The sequence below is a fragment of the Sebastes umbrosus genome, chromosome 16 (genome assembly GCF_015220745.1).
Source record: "Sebastes umbrosus isolate fSebUmb1 chromosome 16, fSebUmb1.pri, whole genome shotgun sequence".
In the NCBI taxonomy this organism is placed as follows: domain Eukaryota; kingdom Metazoa; phylum Chordata; class Actinopteri; order Perciformes; family Sebastidae; genus Sebastes; species Sebastes umbrosus.
In genome coordinates, this window is record NC_051284.1 from 9127079 (window position 1) to 9145515 (window position 18437).

At 41.1% G+C, this 18437-nt stretch overlaps 1 protein-coding gene and 1 pseudogene across 1 annotated transcript; both read left to right on the forward strand.

Annotated features, from left to right (window-relative positions):
- The first annotated feature begins 795 nt into the window (after positions 1-795).
- On the forward strand, positions 796-17595 carry LOC119474262 (alcohol dehydrogenase 1-like). The gene is made up of 10 exons (XM_037746152.1): positions 796-889; positions 10411-10433; positions 11801-11902; positions 13934-14075; positions 14483-14570; positions 14771-14981; positions 15242-15502; positions 15728-15860; positions 17231-17369; positions 17469-17595. Exons 2-10 carry the CDS (start codon positions 10416-10418, stop codon positions 17500-17502), a joined length of 1128 nt encoding a protein of 375 aa, XP_037602080.1. The 5' UTR covers positions 796-889; positions 10411-10415; the 3' UTR covers positions 17503-17595.
- LOC119474264 lies at positions 903-7282 on the forward strand (annotated as a pseudogene).
- Positions 17596-18437: the final 842 nt, after the last annotated feature.

The window sequence follows — 18437 nt, forward strand, 5'->3', positions numbered from 1 at the left end:
ACCTCACTGCATGGAATTTGCTAGCATCATTTTTAAATAAGATAATGTGGGGACAGGGATTTTTTTTTTTATGTAATGGGATGCTGGAATGAGGGCTGTATTGTGGTGCAGTGTTTAGCACTGCTGCCTCACAGCAAGAGGGTCACAGGTTCAAACCTGGCTTGAGGCCCTTCTGTGTGGAGTTTGCATGTTCTCCCTGTATTAGCGTGTGTTTGCTCCGGGTTCTTCGGCTTCCTCCCACAACAATGACATGCAGGTTAGGTTAATTGTTGACTCTAAATTGCCCGTAGGTGTGAATGTGAGAGTTGTCTGACTCTGTGTCTGTGTTTTCGCCCAGTGTCAGCTGGGATCAGCTCCAGCCCCACCGCGACCCTGAATAGGATAAGCGGTTACAGATAATGGATGGATGATATTGAAATGCATTTAATGTATAGAATTGTTTATGATTTCTTTGTCAAACCCCAGGAAAATTAGCTGATGTCATGGCGTCAGTTAATGGGGATCCTAATAGACTAAACTGTTGAGGACAAAGCTGATATGCGATAAGAGGTGTGAGATGAGATTGTGTAATGATTTGCCCTCTGAGGACATTTCTTTTCAAAGACAAGTACAAGTTGTGTCAGGAATGTATGACAAGTTAGAGTGGAATAAATCTTCTCATCTAAATCTCAGCAAGGAATAAACATGCAGGAAATATTTTCCCACGGTTACCGCTAACCAATGGTATTCTCAAAGTAAAGGCAAAGAAATTCGAAGTCCCTGCCCATCTGAATGTTTGCCAAACTGGTTTTCTACTGACACAAAATAAAACCAGATGTCAAGTACCTCTTGTTTTCTCCTTCCTAATCCCGTCCTGCTGCAGCTGTACTCCTCTCTTAACTCCTCTCTCGCTTGTTTACTCTGATTTTTGCAGCAAAAATGGCCACAGCTGGAAAGGTAAGTATAATTCAACATGCGGTCATTGATATTTATGTGGTGTTTTCATTAGTTTCATTGCAATATGTGCATGAATATTGCCTATGACACATCTTTGTATTTATGCGCGCGCACACACACACACACACACACACACATTAAAAATTACTGGAACAAAACATCAAAAAGAAATTTAACAATATCACATTAATTTACATGAATTTGAGATTATTGTGTGCTCCTGTATTGTGTGCTGTTCACGTTAGTGCATGTGAAGCTGATTCAGGGGTGTGGATGGGTGTAACAGAAAGTTGATACCTGAAATAAGCATGTATATGGTTTAAGATATGCAGGAACATTAACTATTTCACCTAAACAAAGTGAAATATCTTCATTTTACTGCAATAAAATGTGCAATTGTTATGTAATTGCTAAGTTTTAGGGTAGTTTAACCTGAAAATACTCGCTCTGTCTGTTACTTTCTATTCCCCCCCCCCCCCACCCCACTTGTCTCTGTAAAATGTCTCTTGTTCTGTTTTGACTTGGTGCACAATTTGACACTATCCAGACAGTTTTGTGTAACTGTTGATATTGGCAACGATGAGGGGATTGTAAGCTAAAATAAACAAAAGATGATAGTGGGATAATTCATCATGGGGCTGCTGTGGCTCAGAGGTAGAGCAGCTGGCCCATCAATCTGAAGGTCGGTGGTTCGATCTCCGACTCCTACCGTCCACATGTTGAAGTGTCCTGCCATCAGTGTATGAATGTGTGTGTGTGAATGCTGACATGTAGTGTCACAGCCTGACTCTCAGGGCCATGGCAAATATGGAGACACACTCTGATAAATGTTTAAATCAATTCATTTATTTAACAAAAGAGAATGAAATATGCAAAAAAGAACTGTGTATATCAGCAGAATCACGGATGTAAGGTGTGGAGGGTGTAAACGGTGTGTCCGTGTTGTAACATGTATAAAACAAACAAAAGGATAACCAAGAAGATCCTAAGGGTGCCACATGGCTGGCATGGTGTCTGCGGGGAAAGAGAGAATGAGTCATCAAACCTAGGTTTTATAGGCTGGGAACACAGGAAGACTAGAAAGGTGCTATATAAATGCAAGTCCATTTACCATCATTCCACAGTGGATTAAGAAATGCTTATGAATTCAAGGCAAACCGCTTGATTTATAAAAATCTGAGACACGTGATTTACTCAGTGATGCTTGCTAACCCTACATTAATTTATTCTGTCCAACTTCATGCTCAACTTGGTAGGAACTAAAGGAGCTTATAACAAGACTGTAGGGACTTTTTAAAACTCAAAACATACTTTTGTCTGACTGTGTGTGTGTGTGGGGGGCTTGTATTACCTACAATGTGGGGACATAAACCTGTTTACACAGTCACATTGTGGGGACTCGCCTTCCAAAACTAATTTCATGTGGTGTCACTGCCCTATAGGTCATCAAGTGCAAGGCAGCAGTGGCCTGGGAACCCAACAAGCCTTTGGTGATTGAGGAGGTTGAGGTGGCCCCGCCCCAGGCCAATGAGATACGCATGAAGGTGAGAGACGTCCGCTATTAGAACACACAGCTGGACAGTTACTGTAGTCGAGGCATTTCACCTAAAATGCGGGTCAACCACACCTCATACAAATTGCGACAAAAACTAACTCAATGTATTTTGTGTCCTCAATATGTTCTAAATGAGAGAAAAAGGAATTGTATGATGGAAAAGTTTTTAAAGTCATCTAAATATTAACATACCAAAAACACCTTTTCAGACATATTTTGATGACTGTACAAGCCTACATCGTTGTGCCTGCTAGATTTGACCATGCTGCATTTTTTCCTCGGAGCGCAAAAATAAATGAATTATTATGAACATTGGTCTGGTCTGATTCTACCCAGATCTTCCCTGTCAAATACAAATATCCCAAAGTAATTGTATTTCAAATACAAGTAACTACGAAATACTGCCCATCTCTGATTGTAACCTTTTCAAATATGAAATAATTATTGCCACTTGTGCGGATGGTGGCCATTTTTTAATTTCCTGGATTTCAAGATTGTCCCTCCGGATTATTCACCCTTTCTGTATGTCGAAGAGGATGCCTTTAGGGGTACATTACAAGTAATATAGTTTTTGTTGCAATTGATGTGAGGTCAATTTATATTATTCCTGGACTACTGCACTTGTTTTTGTCAGCCTCACTCTGTTGTGCACTGGTAGTCACAAAAGTGTATCATTATATAAAAATACTACTTAGCCATACCATTTAGTGATATGTTTGATATTAACGCTAAATGTGAGAAGGATACCAACCACAGAATAATCGTGACTGATATTCACAACAATATAAAAGTGTCAATATAATGTGAAAGTGTTGCTAGTACTGCTGAACCCCCTGACAGTGAACACTCTAGTCAGCCTGTCTCCTTAATTGTCTTCGTGTTTTCATTGTTTGGTTACTGTCTTTGGTGCAGATTGTGGCGACTGCAGTGTGCCATTCGGAACTGCACCACCTTTTGGAGAGAATGGATAAAGACGGCTTCCCAGTAGTCCTCGGCCACGAGGCAGCCGGCATCGTAGAGAGCGTCGGGCCTGGAGTCACTGAATATCAGCCAGGTCAGTTTCGATTGGTACAACAGTTTTGAATATACTGTATGCTTATTTGCTTTCTTTCCGAAAGTGAGATGAGGAGATTGGTATGTATCATCTCTGTGTGTTGAGTACGGAGCCGGGACGTGTTCGGCTTAGCTTAGCTTAGCGTAAAGACTGGAAACAGCTAGCATAACCAGAGCCTAGTCCGGCACAGGGGCAGGGCAGATGGGCAAAAATCGAAATAGCCGTCGGCGAGGGCAGGACTGCTCTGGAAGGCATCGGCGAAAGCAGAGGCGCAAAGGCGGAACCCCTCTCGAGGTTGAGCAGGAGGTTGGCCATAGAGACGGGACCCCTCAGGTGGATGATGACTGTGAAGGAACCACACTGGAACACGTCCACGGAGACTTGAGGCCAGAGAGGGCATCCAGCAACTGATGACCCAACTAGTAGGACTGTTGGAGAGCAGAACAGGGACAGGGGGCTGCTGTGGCCCTGCAGGAACAGGTGTCGACCGGATCCCCAACAGGATACGTCGAGCAGGTGTTGTCCGGACCGCTGACAGGGAACCAAGAGATGGGGTCGGCCGGACCCCCGACAGGACAAGTGGAGCTCAGGTCGGTCGGACCAGCGATAGAGAACCAGGAGCTGGGATCGGCTGGACCGCCGTCAGGGGACGAGGAACAGGTGTACAGGATACGTGGAGCAGGGGTTGGCCGGATTGATGAGGTCAGCTGGGAACACAGGAACACGCTTGGCGTCAGCCTGGACCCCCTACTCAAGAACAGACTTGAAGTTGGCTGGGACCCCCAACACAGGAACTGGCGAGATGTCGGCTAGGCCACAGGGCAGCTAAAGCTCGGCATCTCTGGGCAGCTTAGGGGACCCACGCTTCCTTCTGGGGACCACAACCCCAAGAAGCCTCGGGGAGATAGCAAGGTGAGTTCCCCAGAAAGGGGGGACTGTTCAAAGTGTGAGCCAAACTGGGACACAGTGACCAATATGGCTGTCACATTTGATTCAAAATTCAAACTTTTTGAGTTTTTGGAAAAGTGACAGCCCTAGTGACCAAAACCTCTCAAACTCACTACTAAGAAGTTGTATCTTGTTAATTTAATCAGTACACTAACAGAACTCACAGAAACGTCAATTTGGGGTATTTGGGATGTAAACTGAGGCCTTTGTGTGCCATTTCGCCAATATTTCTCTTTACACCATTATAAAAGTGGGCCTAAATTAATTTGACTGTGACATGGCAACACTGTTTTTCTTCTTTCAGGAGACAAGGTTATCCCTCTGTTCTTCCCCCAGTGTGGAGAATGTCGCTTCTGTAAGAGCCCGAAGACACACCTGTGTGAAAAAAATAATGTGAGCTCGATAAACCCTCATATTCTGTCTTCCACTCCATTTTCTCTTCAGTCTTTTGATTTCATTCCTCTTGAGTGTGTTCATACAGTTATAAACAGAAACATAGTATTCAATTTGTATTTTGTGTCTGACAATACCACAGCGCAGATAATTTAGACTTTTTTTCTCATTCTAAGCATATTGCTAGTATTCAGTAAACCCTCTAATGTGATGAAAGTAGCGCTTCAATTTTGATTCTGGATTTTAACGTACAAAAACGTTGTTTTTTAATTCTTACAAATATTTGTTCCACCCTCTACAAAACAATGCAAAATTCAAAAATTAAGTCTGAAGTTTTATTTTCATTTCAATAAATTCTCTATTCAGGGAGGTTGATCGTCTCAAAGTGTCAGAAAAATCCAGGCTCACCTGTAAGGGGAAGAAGTTGCTGCAGTTTTTGGGAACGGTACCTTCTCTGAGTACACTGTGGTTAACCAGATTTCTGTGGCTAAGATCGACCCCCGCTGCACCTCTGGACAAAGTCTGTCTCCTTGGGTGTGGGATCTGCACAGGATATGGAGCAGCGGTTAACACTGCTAAGGTGTGTATGTTTGACTGTTGTAGATTGCCTACATCATTATTTTAGGAATGAGACATTTTTTCTTAAAGGCAGGGTTGGTGAACATTTTAGAAACACTTTTGTTATATTAGTTTAATTCTCATCAGTAGCAGGACTGTCATTAACCCTTCCAAATCATGTCATTCAGGCCCGAATGTCATGATTGGATGAGCTACCTGCTTGTCTACCTTTGTGCACTCTGTCATCGGAGTCTTCCATTATGATAATATTGGGGAGTGGCTATTGGTTGGATCATTTTTAAAAATCTATTGTACTCTTGCTGGTTTCTCAAGATCACCAACCCTGCTTTTAAGTGCCTATAAATTTGACAATTTCCATGACACAAAAGTCCATTAAAACTCTTGCCCAGATTGCAAAACCTCTGGAAGAGTAATCAGTTCACTCATTGTGGGACACTAAACTTTTCCATTGGTTATTACTGTATAGAGCATTAACAAGTCTGACCTAAAGAGCCATGTTGACCAAAGTGTGTTGTACTTTAGGTGGAACCGGGCTCCACATGTGCTGTGTTCGGCCTTGGAGCTGTGGGTATGGCTGCACTCATGGGCTGCAAGGCTGCAGGAGCCAAGAGGATTATCGCTGTTGACATCAATCCAGAGAAGTTTGAGAAGGCCAAGGTGTTCGGTGCGACGGAATTCGTGAACCCCAAGGATCACAGTAAACCCATCAACCAGGTGCTGTCTGACATGACCGGAGGCGGAGTGGACTTCTCCCTGGAATGTGTCGGGAGTGTGACAGTCATGGTAGGGAGATTTCATTTAATCTGGTTCAAGAATATAATGAAGAGGTGGGACCTAACTAGTAAAACAATGACCTTTAATCTGAACAATGTCAACTGAGCTCACTTGCTCTTTCTCAGCAGTAGTTATTGGAGAAGAGCTGAGTGTCATTCGATAAATTACCCAACCTTCATTTCCCTCAGCTAGTCCAGAGGTTTGGACCCTTCTGGTTACAAGCCCACTGACTTTGTGCTGTTTCTCCATCTAGCGCAGTGCCTTGGAGTCCTGTGTGATGGGTTGGGGTGTCAGTGTGCTGGTTGGCTGGTCAACAATGTACGACGTTGCTACCCGACCCATTCAGCTCATGAGTGGACGCACATGGACGGGCTCAACGTTTGGAGGTGAGACACCACTGACTAATGAATCTCTGGTAACTAAATGGTTGTGGGCGTATGTTCTGCAACTCTCTAGCTAGTTGTATTCTGGATGAAGACTCCATGCTCTTATTATGTGATTTTGTGGCTCAGGCTTTAAGGGTAGGGATGACGTGCCTCAGATGGTTAAAGCCTACATGGACAAGAAGTTGATGGTGGACGAGTTCATCACTCACAACATGACTTTGGACCAGGTCAATGATGCCATTGAGCTAATGAAGCATGGAAAATGGTAGATTAACACTCCTTTACCTTCTCCACCATTCATGACTCAACGACAACAACATAGATAAATTAATATGCTCATTTCTCTTTTACTTTTGTTTCACAGCATCCGGACGGTCCTGCATGTTTCTCCACAATAAGGCTGCTGTGTTGCTTTCAATGACCACAAAGCAATTGAATAATTCACCAGTATGTTTTATAAAATCTCAGGATATTACTGACACAATTAATACAATGCACATAATACAGAGATCACTCAAAACGACACTCAATACAATTCAGTGGATTACGTGCAGATTGTGAGAATCATCTGCAGTGTTCGTACTAGCGAAAGCTATACATGCTGAACGTGTTTATAGAGCAAAATAAATGGTCTCAACAGATGCGGTCTGTGGTTTACTTGTTTGTGTTGTGATTTTGTTATGTTGTGTCATTTATGTATTTCACAGAGTTTTAGGTCAGATTTAAGCTGGGTACACACTGTACGATCTTAGCCCGTTTCTGGCCCGAATTTTGAGTCCCACGACTCAATTTAGAGTCGTACTGAATTTCAGCTTCGTTGGCGTCATTTTCCATGCAGTGTACAGACATGTCAGAAATTGTAGCTACCAAGATAACAATGTACAATAGATATAGTAATACCTCCAGTTCTCTCTGCAAAATGGACAAGCCATACTTTCCGTGTCTTCCTAACCACCTGCGAGTCTATATACGCCAACGCCTCTTTTTTTAAATGTTTCAGCAGGCAGGATGGCTCAGATGATCAAGGGCAGCACATATCTGCCTTGTTAGCATTGCAACCCATACAGACCTCTGCTTGCAAGCAAACTTTACCTGCCTCCGAGCTTTCAAACAAATCTTTGTTGACAACTGTCAACAGCCAGAACGACGCGCAGGGGCTGCGTACAGTGTGAGCACTCAAGTCGTGGCTGACGATCGGACCGTACAATGTGAGCACAAGCTTTGGTTTTACATCACAAACTTGTATACCCAGCTTTACTCATTCCAGCTTAGTTGTATCGATTTTTCAATTGCTAAAACCCTAAATTGACACATAAAGCACACTTATTGAAACTGTCACTCAGAGAGTAAAACCTCTTTCTGCTTTGCACCCAATTTGCAATTCAACATGGCACGTTTTGCAACATACTGCGCACGGTTCTCTACATACGACACAGGACATCTGACATAAATTCAGTTTCTTGCCATTTCAAAACACTACCATTCAAAATGACACACCCATGGACCAATTGGCCAATGCATGTGCCACCTGGCCGAACACCTAATTGCTTGATTGTCGGCTCATCAATCAGAATATAAGCACTACAAAAAGACCACTGCTGAGTACCTGTTTAGAACAGCAATGGAAGTCAACGTACAGTAGCAACGAGAGGCCTGTTTCAAAAATGTGTTTAACAGTATTGAAAAAACTAGGGCTGTCAAAGTTAACGCGATAATAACACACGCAACTTGGGATTTTTAGGTTGTAGCGGGTTCAGTTTTAAAGCCAGAGTGAAGATACTGGCATCATATGAAACCAGAAAACCTAAGGAATTCATTGTTACCAACCATGTCAACCTAGCTTGTGGCGATGGAGGCTACGGTTTTCTTTTTTGTCTACACTAATGTTTTTGCATCAGTGTGCAGTACAACACACTCTTGTGAGCTTTCAAATAAACTTGCTTTGTCTTATCTGCCTTGTTAATATGCAGTCAGCTCCTTGTCATTCATTCTCTCAGCCACTCCCTCCTGTCCTTCAATAAACCCAGTCTAACTTTCCCTTATCACTTTACTGTTCTCCCTACCTGACCTAGGTTTTTGATCACGACTACATGTAAACTTTTACATAACCGTTAAAGAACAAAATGGTAATCTCCATATCCTTTGACCACCAGTGGTTGTATACTGCTGCTGAGCAGCACTCCAGTTCGCTTGTGCCATTTTTCTCCAGTAGGCCTACAATTCCAATCCACCCCCCTACACCTGCCTACCCACTTCCACTCCGTTTGCACGTTCACATAGAGGGTCCGCCATATTACGTGTCATCCCAAACCAATAACAGTAGCGGGGAGCGGAAGTGGGTTATAAAACCCTCCAACAGCGAGCCTGCATCGATGCCTACTTAACCAGCCGACCTTACTGACGATGTGCAACGCCATTTTTTATGTTCGTCATGGAACGCTCCAATGTCAGTTCCGTGCGACTACTGGTACAAACATTTACTCATAAACTGCTCAAACTAAGATAGACATTTAATTTATTCTACTTCATTGTCATACAGACATTATAAAGTTAAAATAAATAGATTGTAGGAACAAATATACTCAAATATACTCTATACAAATATACTGAGTGTTGTATATTTATACATACATACAACATATTTATTATTTTTTTATCCCTATCAGCAGCTATAACCCCATCATTTATAATATCATCAACTGTGCAATACTGACTTAACAGTGCAATAATTTTGTGCGATAATTCAGCTGTGCAATAATCTGGTTTACTCTGGCATTAACACTGCATTTATTCATGCAGTACATTTAAATGATCATTTTTACACACTTAATGATAGATCCTATTTTTCAGCATTATGCATTAATATTTACGCTGTTGTTATACTTATTTCTTATCTATTAATTTTAAATTATAATAATATAAGATATAATTAAAAAATAAAATAATAATGAAAAATAAATAAAAAAATAACATTATGTAATTTTTTTATTATGATTTTTTTTTATAAAATTTATAAAATTATTATAAAAATAAATAAAACAAATAACATAATTTATATATATATATATATATATATATATATTATATATATATATATATATATATTATATAAATGTTATTTTTTATTTATTTGTATTATAATTTTATTTTTATAAATATATATATATATATTTTTTTTTAGATTCAGATTTTTATTTATAGTTTCCTTGCCAGAGAGAGGGAAAGTTCATCCTGAAGTGGCCACTATACCTACACCTTAAAGAAGGGTGCTTCATTGAGCTGTGAGTCTGACTACAAATTGAGTTTACTCCATCACGGAGTGGGAGGGTGTAGGTGCCAAATTGGAATTGGGCCGTAGATTTGCCTCCCACTTCTCAACCTGACCTCTCAGCTCCCTCCTCCCAGATCTCAGATCCCTCCTCCCACCTTACTCCTCCCACCTCTTAGCTCCCAGCCCTGCCCACTCTAGGAGCTGTTTTCATCTTCTCGTCTAACTCAGTAAGAAACTGAATAACACAATAAGTCACTTGAAAATGATTGTTTAATCAAAAAGGTGTAAAAAGAGATTTCAGTTGCGGTTGTGGTTGCTGCTTGTTTATTCAACACAGGCTCCAGATCTGTTGAAGAGATTTGCTTATCTGGGAACTCAAGGAAGTGAAAGCAAGTCCCCGCCCTTCTGAATGTCAACTGAATCATGAGTCCAGGGTTGTCTCCTCCCCACTCCCGTCCTGCAGCTGCACTCCTCTCTTAACTCCTCTCTCACTTCTTTATTCTGATCTTTGCAGCAAAAATGGCCACAGCTGGTAAGGTAAATAACCTAATATGTGGACACTCATATTAATGTGTTTTTCTTCTTCTTCTTCTTCTTCTTGTTTAAGAATATTGTCTATCTGTCACATGGTGACAAATATGTGTAAATGCACACACACACACTAGAAAATGAAAGTGCTGGACACAATAGTGAAACGAAACATCAATGAAACAGTATCCCATTAATGTAGTTAATGACAATTTATTACATGAATATTATTCATTTGAATGTGCTTCTGTACGATGTGCAGTTCCTGCTTTTCTGTATACTGTATGAGGCTGATTCAGTGAGACACTATAAATAAGTGTTCCAATGCTTTCCTTTGCTGTATTATACTGCTGCAATATACTGATAATTACATGCAGTTTGGGGCAAGTCATAGTAAAGTCAGCACACTGACACACCATGTCCATGTTATGATTTGAGCGTATTTTTTTTATGCTAAATGCACTACTTATGAAGGTTTCTGAACAATATTTGTAATTTTTTCTGTTTTGTTAATTGATTTACAATAAGAAATATATACATACATTGCAGAAAGCAACCATATTTGCCCACTTCCATGTTGTTGGTGTACAATTCATTATTTTGATAATAAATAACAATTCACTAAATTTATATCTATGTATTTATTTAAGTTAGGAAAGCAATGTTTAAGCCAAGCCGGATGTTGCCTTACACATAACAAAATGAGCCCGGTCACTTCCACACAGTGAGGCATACAGCTTATTAATTAAAGACTGGTATCGGATCGGGACTTGATATCGGCTGATACCGAAAATCCAGGTATCGCTAACGGTATTGGGACTGAAAAAGTCGGATCGGTGCATCCCTATAAAAAATACTCATGAATTCAAGACAAACCATTTGATCTATCAAAACTGAAACAACTGATTTTTACTCAGTGGTTTATTTACTGACCCTAAATTAACTTTTACTGATCTAATAACAAAAATTTGTTTTTGTGGACTTTAAACCATTGTTCTTCATGTTTGCTTTTGCCAGGAGCAGCTGTATCAGAGACATAGAAACCACTTGCTGTTAACCACTAATAAAGTAATACAAAAATGCAGGGAGGATGTGAACTGCATTTGTTTGCTTAATATGATACTCTCTTGCGATGTGGCAGTCAGTCGATTTGACATTGAAATGGGCCTCTAGATGAGTATTTGCCTTGAATTATAGCACAAAGGATTGCAACATTATATCTTGCTAATGTAGCATGTTGCCTTTTTTATGTTAAGTGTTCAAAGTTCAACAAAGGGTTGTGGCACTGCGGCTCTTCCCTATATGGTTTAACAGTCCCCAGTAGTATTTGTTATATCTCATGCTGGGTAATTTCATGTGGTGTCACTGCCCTGTAGATCATTAAGTGCAAGGCAGCAGTGGCCTGGGAGCCCAACCAGCCTTTGGTGATTGAGGACATTGAGGTAGCCCCGCCCCAGGAGGACGAGGTCCGCATCAAGGTGAGAGACGTCCACTATCACAACACACACCTGGACACACACGGTTCAAGTTAAGGTTATTTTATTTATTAGTTTGTTAGGGACAATTCTAAAAACATTCTAACAGGTGATACATGAAACATATGTGTTGCATATAGGAAGGCTAACTTGCAACCCCTATCCCTGGTTTGGCTTTCTGCTTAAAATGGTCATAACATCATCATCACTGCCAAGAGTATTATCTATTTAATAAGTTAAATTGGGCACATAATAAATAGTGACATTCTCATGACATGATCATATAAAAATGTAAATACTCACATCACATTACAATACTTGTATATGTGTTGGATATGTGTATGTAATTTATGGCAATATGTGTGGATGTGCATAATTTATGTGTGTGTCCGTGTGCATGCATGCACGTTGTCTTTATGAGTGTGTTTGTATGTTTAGCCATGTGTGCCTGTGTGTATAGGTGTTGTTGGAGAAATTATCTAATAAACAGTCTCTGGTCATTCAGTTAAGAAGCAAATACCATTTATAAGCAAATGCATTTGGGTTCATACAACAGACAAGTCAGTGTACAAAGACCAAGAGCTCCCTCACTACATCATTCTTTATAATCTTGGTTTAGCCTCCCCCCCTTGTAGCCCACACCTTCCACCCTGCTTCTGAGTGAAAGCATTGTCTATTGTTAAAAGAGTGACCTGTGATTAGCTAGTTTTAGCAGAGTGCAGAGGCGAGGATGATAAGTAATGTATCTAAACTAGTACAGTATCTACTAGTCTGTGCTTTCCCAGGGTATTCAGATTTATATGAGTACACAAATTCTACACAAAGGGACATGGTATTTTCTCTCACAGTGTGCACAAGTGCATGATGAGAGATCAGTGATCGCAGGTTTGGTATTGTTTCAACCAGTGCTTCACCTTTTCATTAATCATGTTCAGATCAGTTTGTTTTTTTTGATTTCTGTTGGTAGGGTATTCCAAAAATGCATTCCTTTTACTGCGAATGACTGACCAAAAGTAGATTTGCGCTGTGCCACCCTGTAGTTGCAGTTTGCCGATCCCCTCTATGTAGGCTGTCTCATCGCTGTTGGTGTTGGTGATCAAGCCGATGACGGTCGTGTTGTCAGCAAACTTAATGATGGTGTTGGAGCTGTGGGTGGCCACACAATTATGCTTGAACATGGAGTACAGAAGAGGGCTGAGGACGCAGCCCTGAGGTGCGCAGTTTTCAGAGTCAGGGTGGAGGATGTGGTGGTGCCTGTCATCACAGCCTGGTGTCTGCCCATCAGGAAATTCAGGACCCGGTCACATAGTGTTAATTCCCAGGTCTCTGAGCTTGATGACGAGCTTGGAGGGCACTATGGTACTGAATGCTGAACTATAGTCAATGAACAGCATTCTCCCAGGTGGCAGAAGGCAGTGTGGAGGGCCATTCCCACTCCCATGACTTTGGAGCGCATACTTGGACTTCCTGTATTCGTCCAAATCGCCAAAGTTGTAAGCATCAGTCCATGCTTTAAATTTGGTACGGACATCCCCATTAACCCAGAGATTCTGATTTGGGAATGTCCGTACAGTAATTGTTGGTACAACCTTATCGATGTATTTGCAGATGTAGCCCAATGACCGCATCCATGTACTGTTTGTGCTAATGTTGTTGTCCTGAAACACATGCTACTCCATAGTGCTGAAGCAGTGAGCGCTCAATGTTCCTTGTAAAGTGTGTTTCATATACCTATAGGCAGGCAGAAGCTGAAGAAAATTATCGTACAGACACGATAATTATCATACATTTGGCAACGCTGGTTACTACCAATGTGTGACAAAGGTTCAGCTGCTGCAGAAGTGTATTGTTACATACAAATTCTCCTTAGTGCTTAACTAATAAGATCCATTTATTGATTTGTTTAACACTAAATAAAAGTATCAATATACTATGAAAGCGTTGCTAGTACTGCTGAACCCACTGAGAGTGAACACAACCAGTCCCCTTAATCGTCTTTCAGCTTTCATTGTTTGGTTACTTTCTTTGGTACAGATTGTGGCGACTGCGGTGTGCCACACGGACCTGTACCAGCTGTTTGAGAACACTCAAAAAGACAACTTCCCAGTAGTCCTTGGACACGAGGGAGCCGGCATCGTAGAGAGCGTCGGGCCTGGAGTCACTGAATACCAGCCAGGTCAGTTTCGATTGGTACAACATGTCTGTGTATTGAGTAGCCTACGGAGCTGGGAAGTACTTAGTTTAGCTAAGCTTAGTGAAAAGAATGGACACAGCTAGCCTGGCTCTGTCCAAAGTTCAGAATTATGGCTGTCACTTTTTATTCGAAATTCACATTTTTTGACTTTTTGGAAAGTGACATCCCCAGTGACCAAAACCTCTAAAGCTCAGTACTAACAAGTCGTGTCTTCTTAACTTAATCTGTGCATGAACAGAAATGTAGAAACGACTATTTGGGGTATTAGTCAAGGTGTTTGAGGGATGTAGACTCTGCGCCATTCAGCGAATATTTATTTTTGCACCATTACAAAAGTTTACCAAAGATTAGTGTGACTGTCAAATGGTAACATTGTTTTTGTCTTTCAGGAGACAAGGTCATCCCTCTGACCATCGGCCAGTGTAGAGAATGTCGCTTCTGTAAGAGTCCAAAGACGAACCAATGTGACAAAGGATGGTGAGCTCAATAAACACTCATATCCTTCCTTCCACTCCATTGTCTCAACTTTTCGTTTCATTCAACACTTCCTTATCAGTGTAGCAACTTTTGGTGCTGTCTGACGACACCACAGGACAGAATGTTTAGATAAATAGTATATTGCAAGTTTTTGGTGAACCCTCTAATAGGACAAGAGCAGCACTCATATATAGTTTCAGGTTTCTTATGTCTTATGATTATCTTGTTCAGGTTACCCCCAGTAAGGGGAAGAAGGTGCTCCAGTTTGTAGGAACCAGTACCTTCTCTGAGTACACTGTGGTTAACCAGTTGGCCGTGGCTAAGATCGACCCCGCTGCCCCACTGGACAAAGTCTGTCTCATTGGCTGTGGGATCTGCACAGGATATGGAGCAGCAGTTAATAATGCTAAGGTGTGTATGTGTGACTGTTGTAGATTGCTTACATCATTATACTAGATTAAAACAATGGAATGAGACATTCAGGGTTAAATGCCTATAAATTTGACAATTTGTATCACTATTTCACTTAATATTCTTGCCCAGATGGGAAAGCCTTTGAAAGAGTTATCACTCATTATGGGACGCAATACTTTTCCATTGATTATTACTAAATAGAGCATCATTAATTCTGACCTTAAGAGCCACGTTGACCAAAGTCTTTTGTACTTTAGGTGGAACCGGGTTCCACATGTGCTGTGTTCGGCCTTGGAGCTGTGGGTTTGGCTGCAGTCATGGGCTGTAAGGATGCAGGAGCCAAGAGGATTATCGCTGTTGACACCAATCCAGAGAAGTTTGAGAAAGCCAAGGAGTTCGGCGCGACAGAATTCGTGAACCCCAAGGATCACAGTAAACCCATCAGCGAAGTGCTGTCTGACATGACTGACGGAGGAGTGGACTTCTCCCTGGAATGTGTCGGGAATGTGGGAGTCATGGTAGGGAAATTTAATTTAATCTGGTTCAAGAATATAATGAAGAGGTGGGACCTAACTAGTAAAACAATGACCTTTAATCTGAATAATGTCAACTGAGCTCACTTGTATTGGAGAAGAGCTGAGTGTCATTCATTAAGTTTCCCAGCCTTCATTTCCTCTGCTAGTCTAGAAATTTGGACCCTTCTGATAACAAGCCCACTGACTTTGTGTTGTTTCTCCATCTAGCGCAGTGCCTTGGAGTCTTGTGTGAAAGGTTGGGGCGTCAGCGTGATTGTCGGCTGGACAGAATTGGAAGACTTTTCTGCTCGACCCGTTCAGCTCATCGCTGGACGCACATGGAAGGGCTCTGTGTTTGGAGGTGAGACAAATATGACCATCACCACTAACTAATGAATCTATGGTAACTTAAGGGCTTATGTAGGACTGGGCGATAAAACAGTCTTGATAACGATAACGATGATAAATTCATGTGATATATTTTTCGCTAAAGTTATTTTTTTATCTTTTTTCCTCGAGCTACAAACACTATGAATGGCCAATATATCATACTGCAACTGTTGCGGCTGTAAAACGGTAGTTCAATTGTTCTGAGTGAGTGAAATGACTTGTTTCACAATCAGCATTTGGTCAATTTGGTTGGATAAGATTTGGAAAGTTTAAAAGAGCCGCACAATGGAATTATCTATCTATCTATCCATTATCTGTAACCGCTTATCCTATTCAGGGTCGTGTGGGGGGGGGGGGGGGCTGGAGCCGATCCCAGCAGACATTGGGCAAAGGCGGGGTACACCCGGGACAGGTCGCCAGACTATCACAGGGCTGATACATAGAGACAGACCATTCACGCTCACATTCACACCAAGGGCAATTTAGAGCCAATAACTAATCTGACCTGCATGTCTTTGGACTGTGGGAAGAGACCTGAGAACCCGGAGAAAACCCACGCTAACACAGGGAGAACATGCAAAAACTCCACACAGAAGAGCCCCAAGCCAGATTTGAACCTAAAACCCTCTTGCCGTGCTAACCTCTGCACCACCGTGCCGCCACATGATTGAATTATCTTATCCCAATTCAAATCAGCATAGGGCTAACCGGAAGTTAGCCAGCTTGGTTGGCGGGAGTCTCTGGTGCGCATGCTCAATAGTAGCGTGCAGCAGTGAGAAGGCCAACAAGAAGTATCATACTGTAGATACTGTACATAATCAACCCGCAACAACCTGATTGAGCCATTCTCATAAAATATAATTGTATATTATAAACTATAATTAACCTTCTGGTGTGTTTAGGAGTAAACTATTAAAACTGTAAACCACAACATTTATTTTTGTGTGTTCATCCCATGTCACTGTGTGACTGTAAATGTATTTACATTTATAATGCATATATGATTACCTTAGTGAATACATGTAGCTGTGTTATGTATTGTCAACACAATATTTCAGTTATTTTCATATGTAATGTCTCCTCCATAATGAATGCAAAAGTGGGACAAAAAGGTAAACCAATAAATTGTTGTCACAAAAAAACCCTCTAAATTGAGCATGATTATTATTATTATTTTTAATGAATATATATTGTGATAATTATCGACATCGATCAATATAAAAAAACATATTGTGATAAAGTTTTTTATCGTCCAGCCCTAGGCGTATGTTCTACAACTCTCTAGCTAGTTGTATTCTGGATGAAGACTCCATGCTCTTTTTATGTGATTTTGTGGCTCAGGATATAAGGGTAGGGATGCCGTGCCTCAGATGGTTAAAGCCTACCTGGACAAGAAGTTGAAGGTGGACGAGTTCATCACTCACAACATGACTTTGGACCAGGTCAATGATGCCATTGAACTGATGAAGCATGGGAAATGGTAGATTTACACACCTATACTTTCTCCACCATTCATAACTCAACAACAACAACACAGATAAATTGCTCTGCTAATTTCTATTTTATTTTTGTTTCACAGCATCCGGACGGTCCTGAATGTCTCTCCAAAATAACACCACTGTGTTGCTACACTCAAATAATGCAATGCACATAATAAAGAGATCTTTCAAATGATGCACACTGTACATGCTGAACAGTGTTCATATTAGCAAAAGCTAAACACGTCAGGTGTTTACAGAGCAAAATAAATGGTCTCAACAGACTTCTTTGTGTTGTGATTTTGCTGTGTTGTATGTCACTGGAACTGCAAAACTATCATGTTGCTAAGTTATGTATTGCATTGTATATCAATGTAGAAGTACATGCCCCTCAGACAGCATGAGTTCACTACTGTACTTTTCTACTCTGTCTGTGGCTCTCAGCTCCAAAGCTACTGGTTCCTACTGAAGATGTAAATCTCTAAAACTCCTCATAAATATAAAGTTTCATTTAAAAAAAAAAAAAAAAAAAAAAAGCTTAGTAATTTCCTAAAACAGTTGGGACACTGTAGTTTTTAGCAAACGTTACTCAAACTGGAGGAAGTAGTATATGTTGGGTACCATTTTCATTGATGGATTAATCCATGATGCTCTAGTGAGAATCAAAAAAACATATATTGCTAAGAAGTGAATTCAAGTCAATTGTTCATTCCATTGCAACGTCAGCCATTTACAGTCCAAATTGGCCACCGCAGCGCCATCTAGCGGCCATTGTCAAAAAAGCAAAGTATTTCACACAGAGTATTTCTGGCTGCAGGACGGTGTATGTGGGGTTGAGTCAAAATCGACTATGTGTGTTCCCGGTAATGAAGGATCATGTCAACCAATGCAACAGTGTGTCTGTCATGATCTGCCCTTTGTTGTGTCATTCATTCATGTTTCCTGTTTTATTTTGTTACTCACCTCTCCTCTCACTTCAGATCACTTCACTTCCTGTCTTTGTGTGTTTTCCCACCAGTTTTGATTGTGTGCTCCACCCTGATTAGTTTCACCTGTCCCTCATTAGTCAC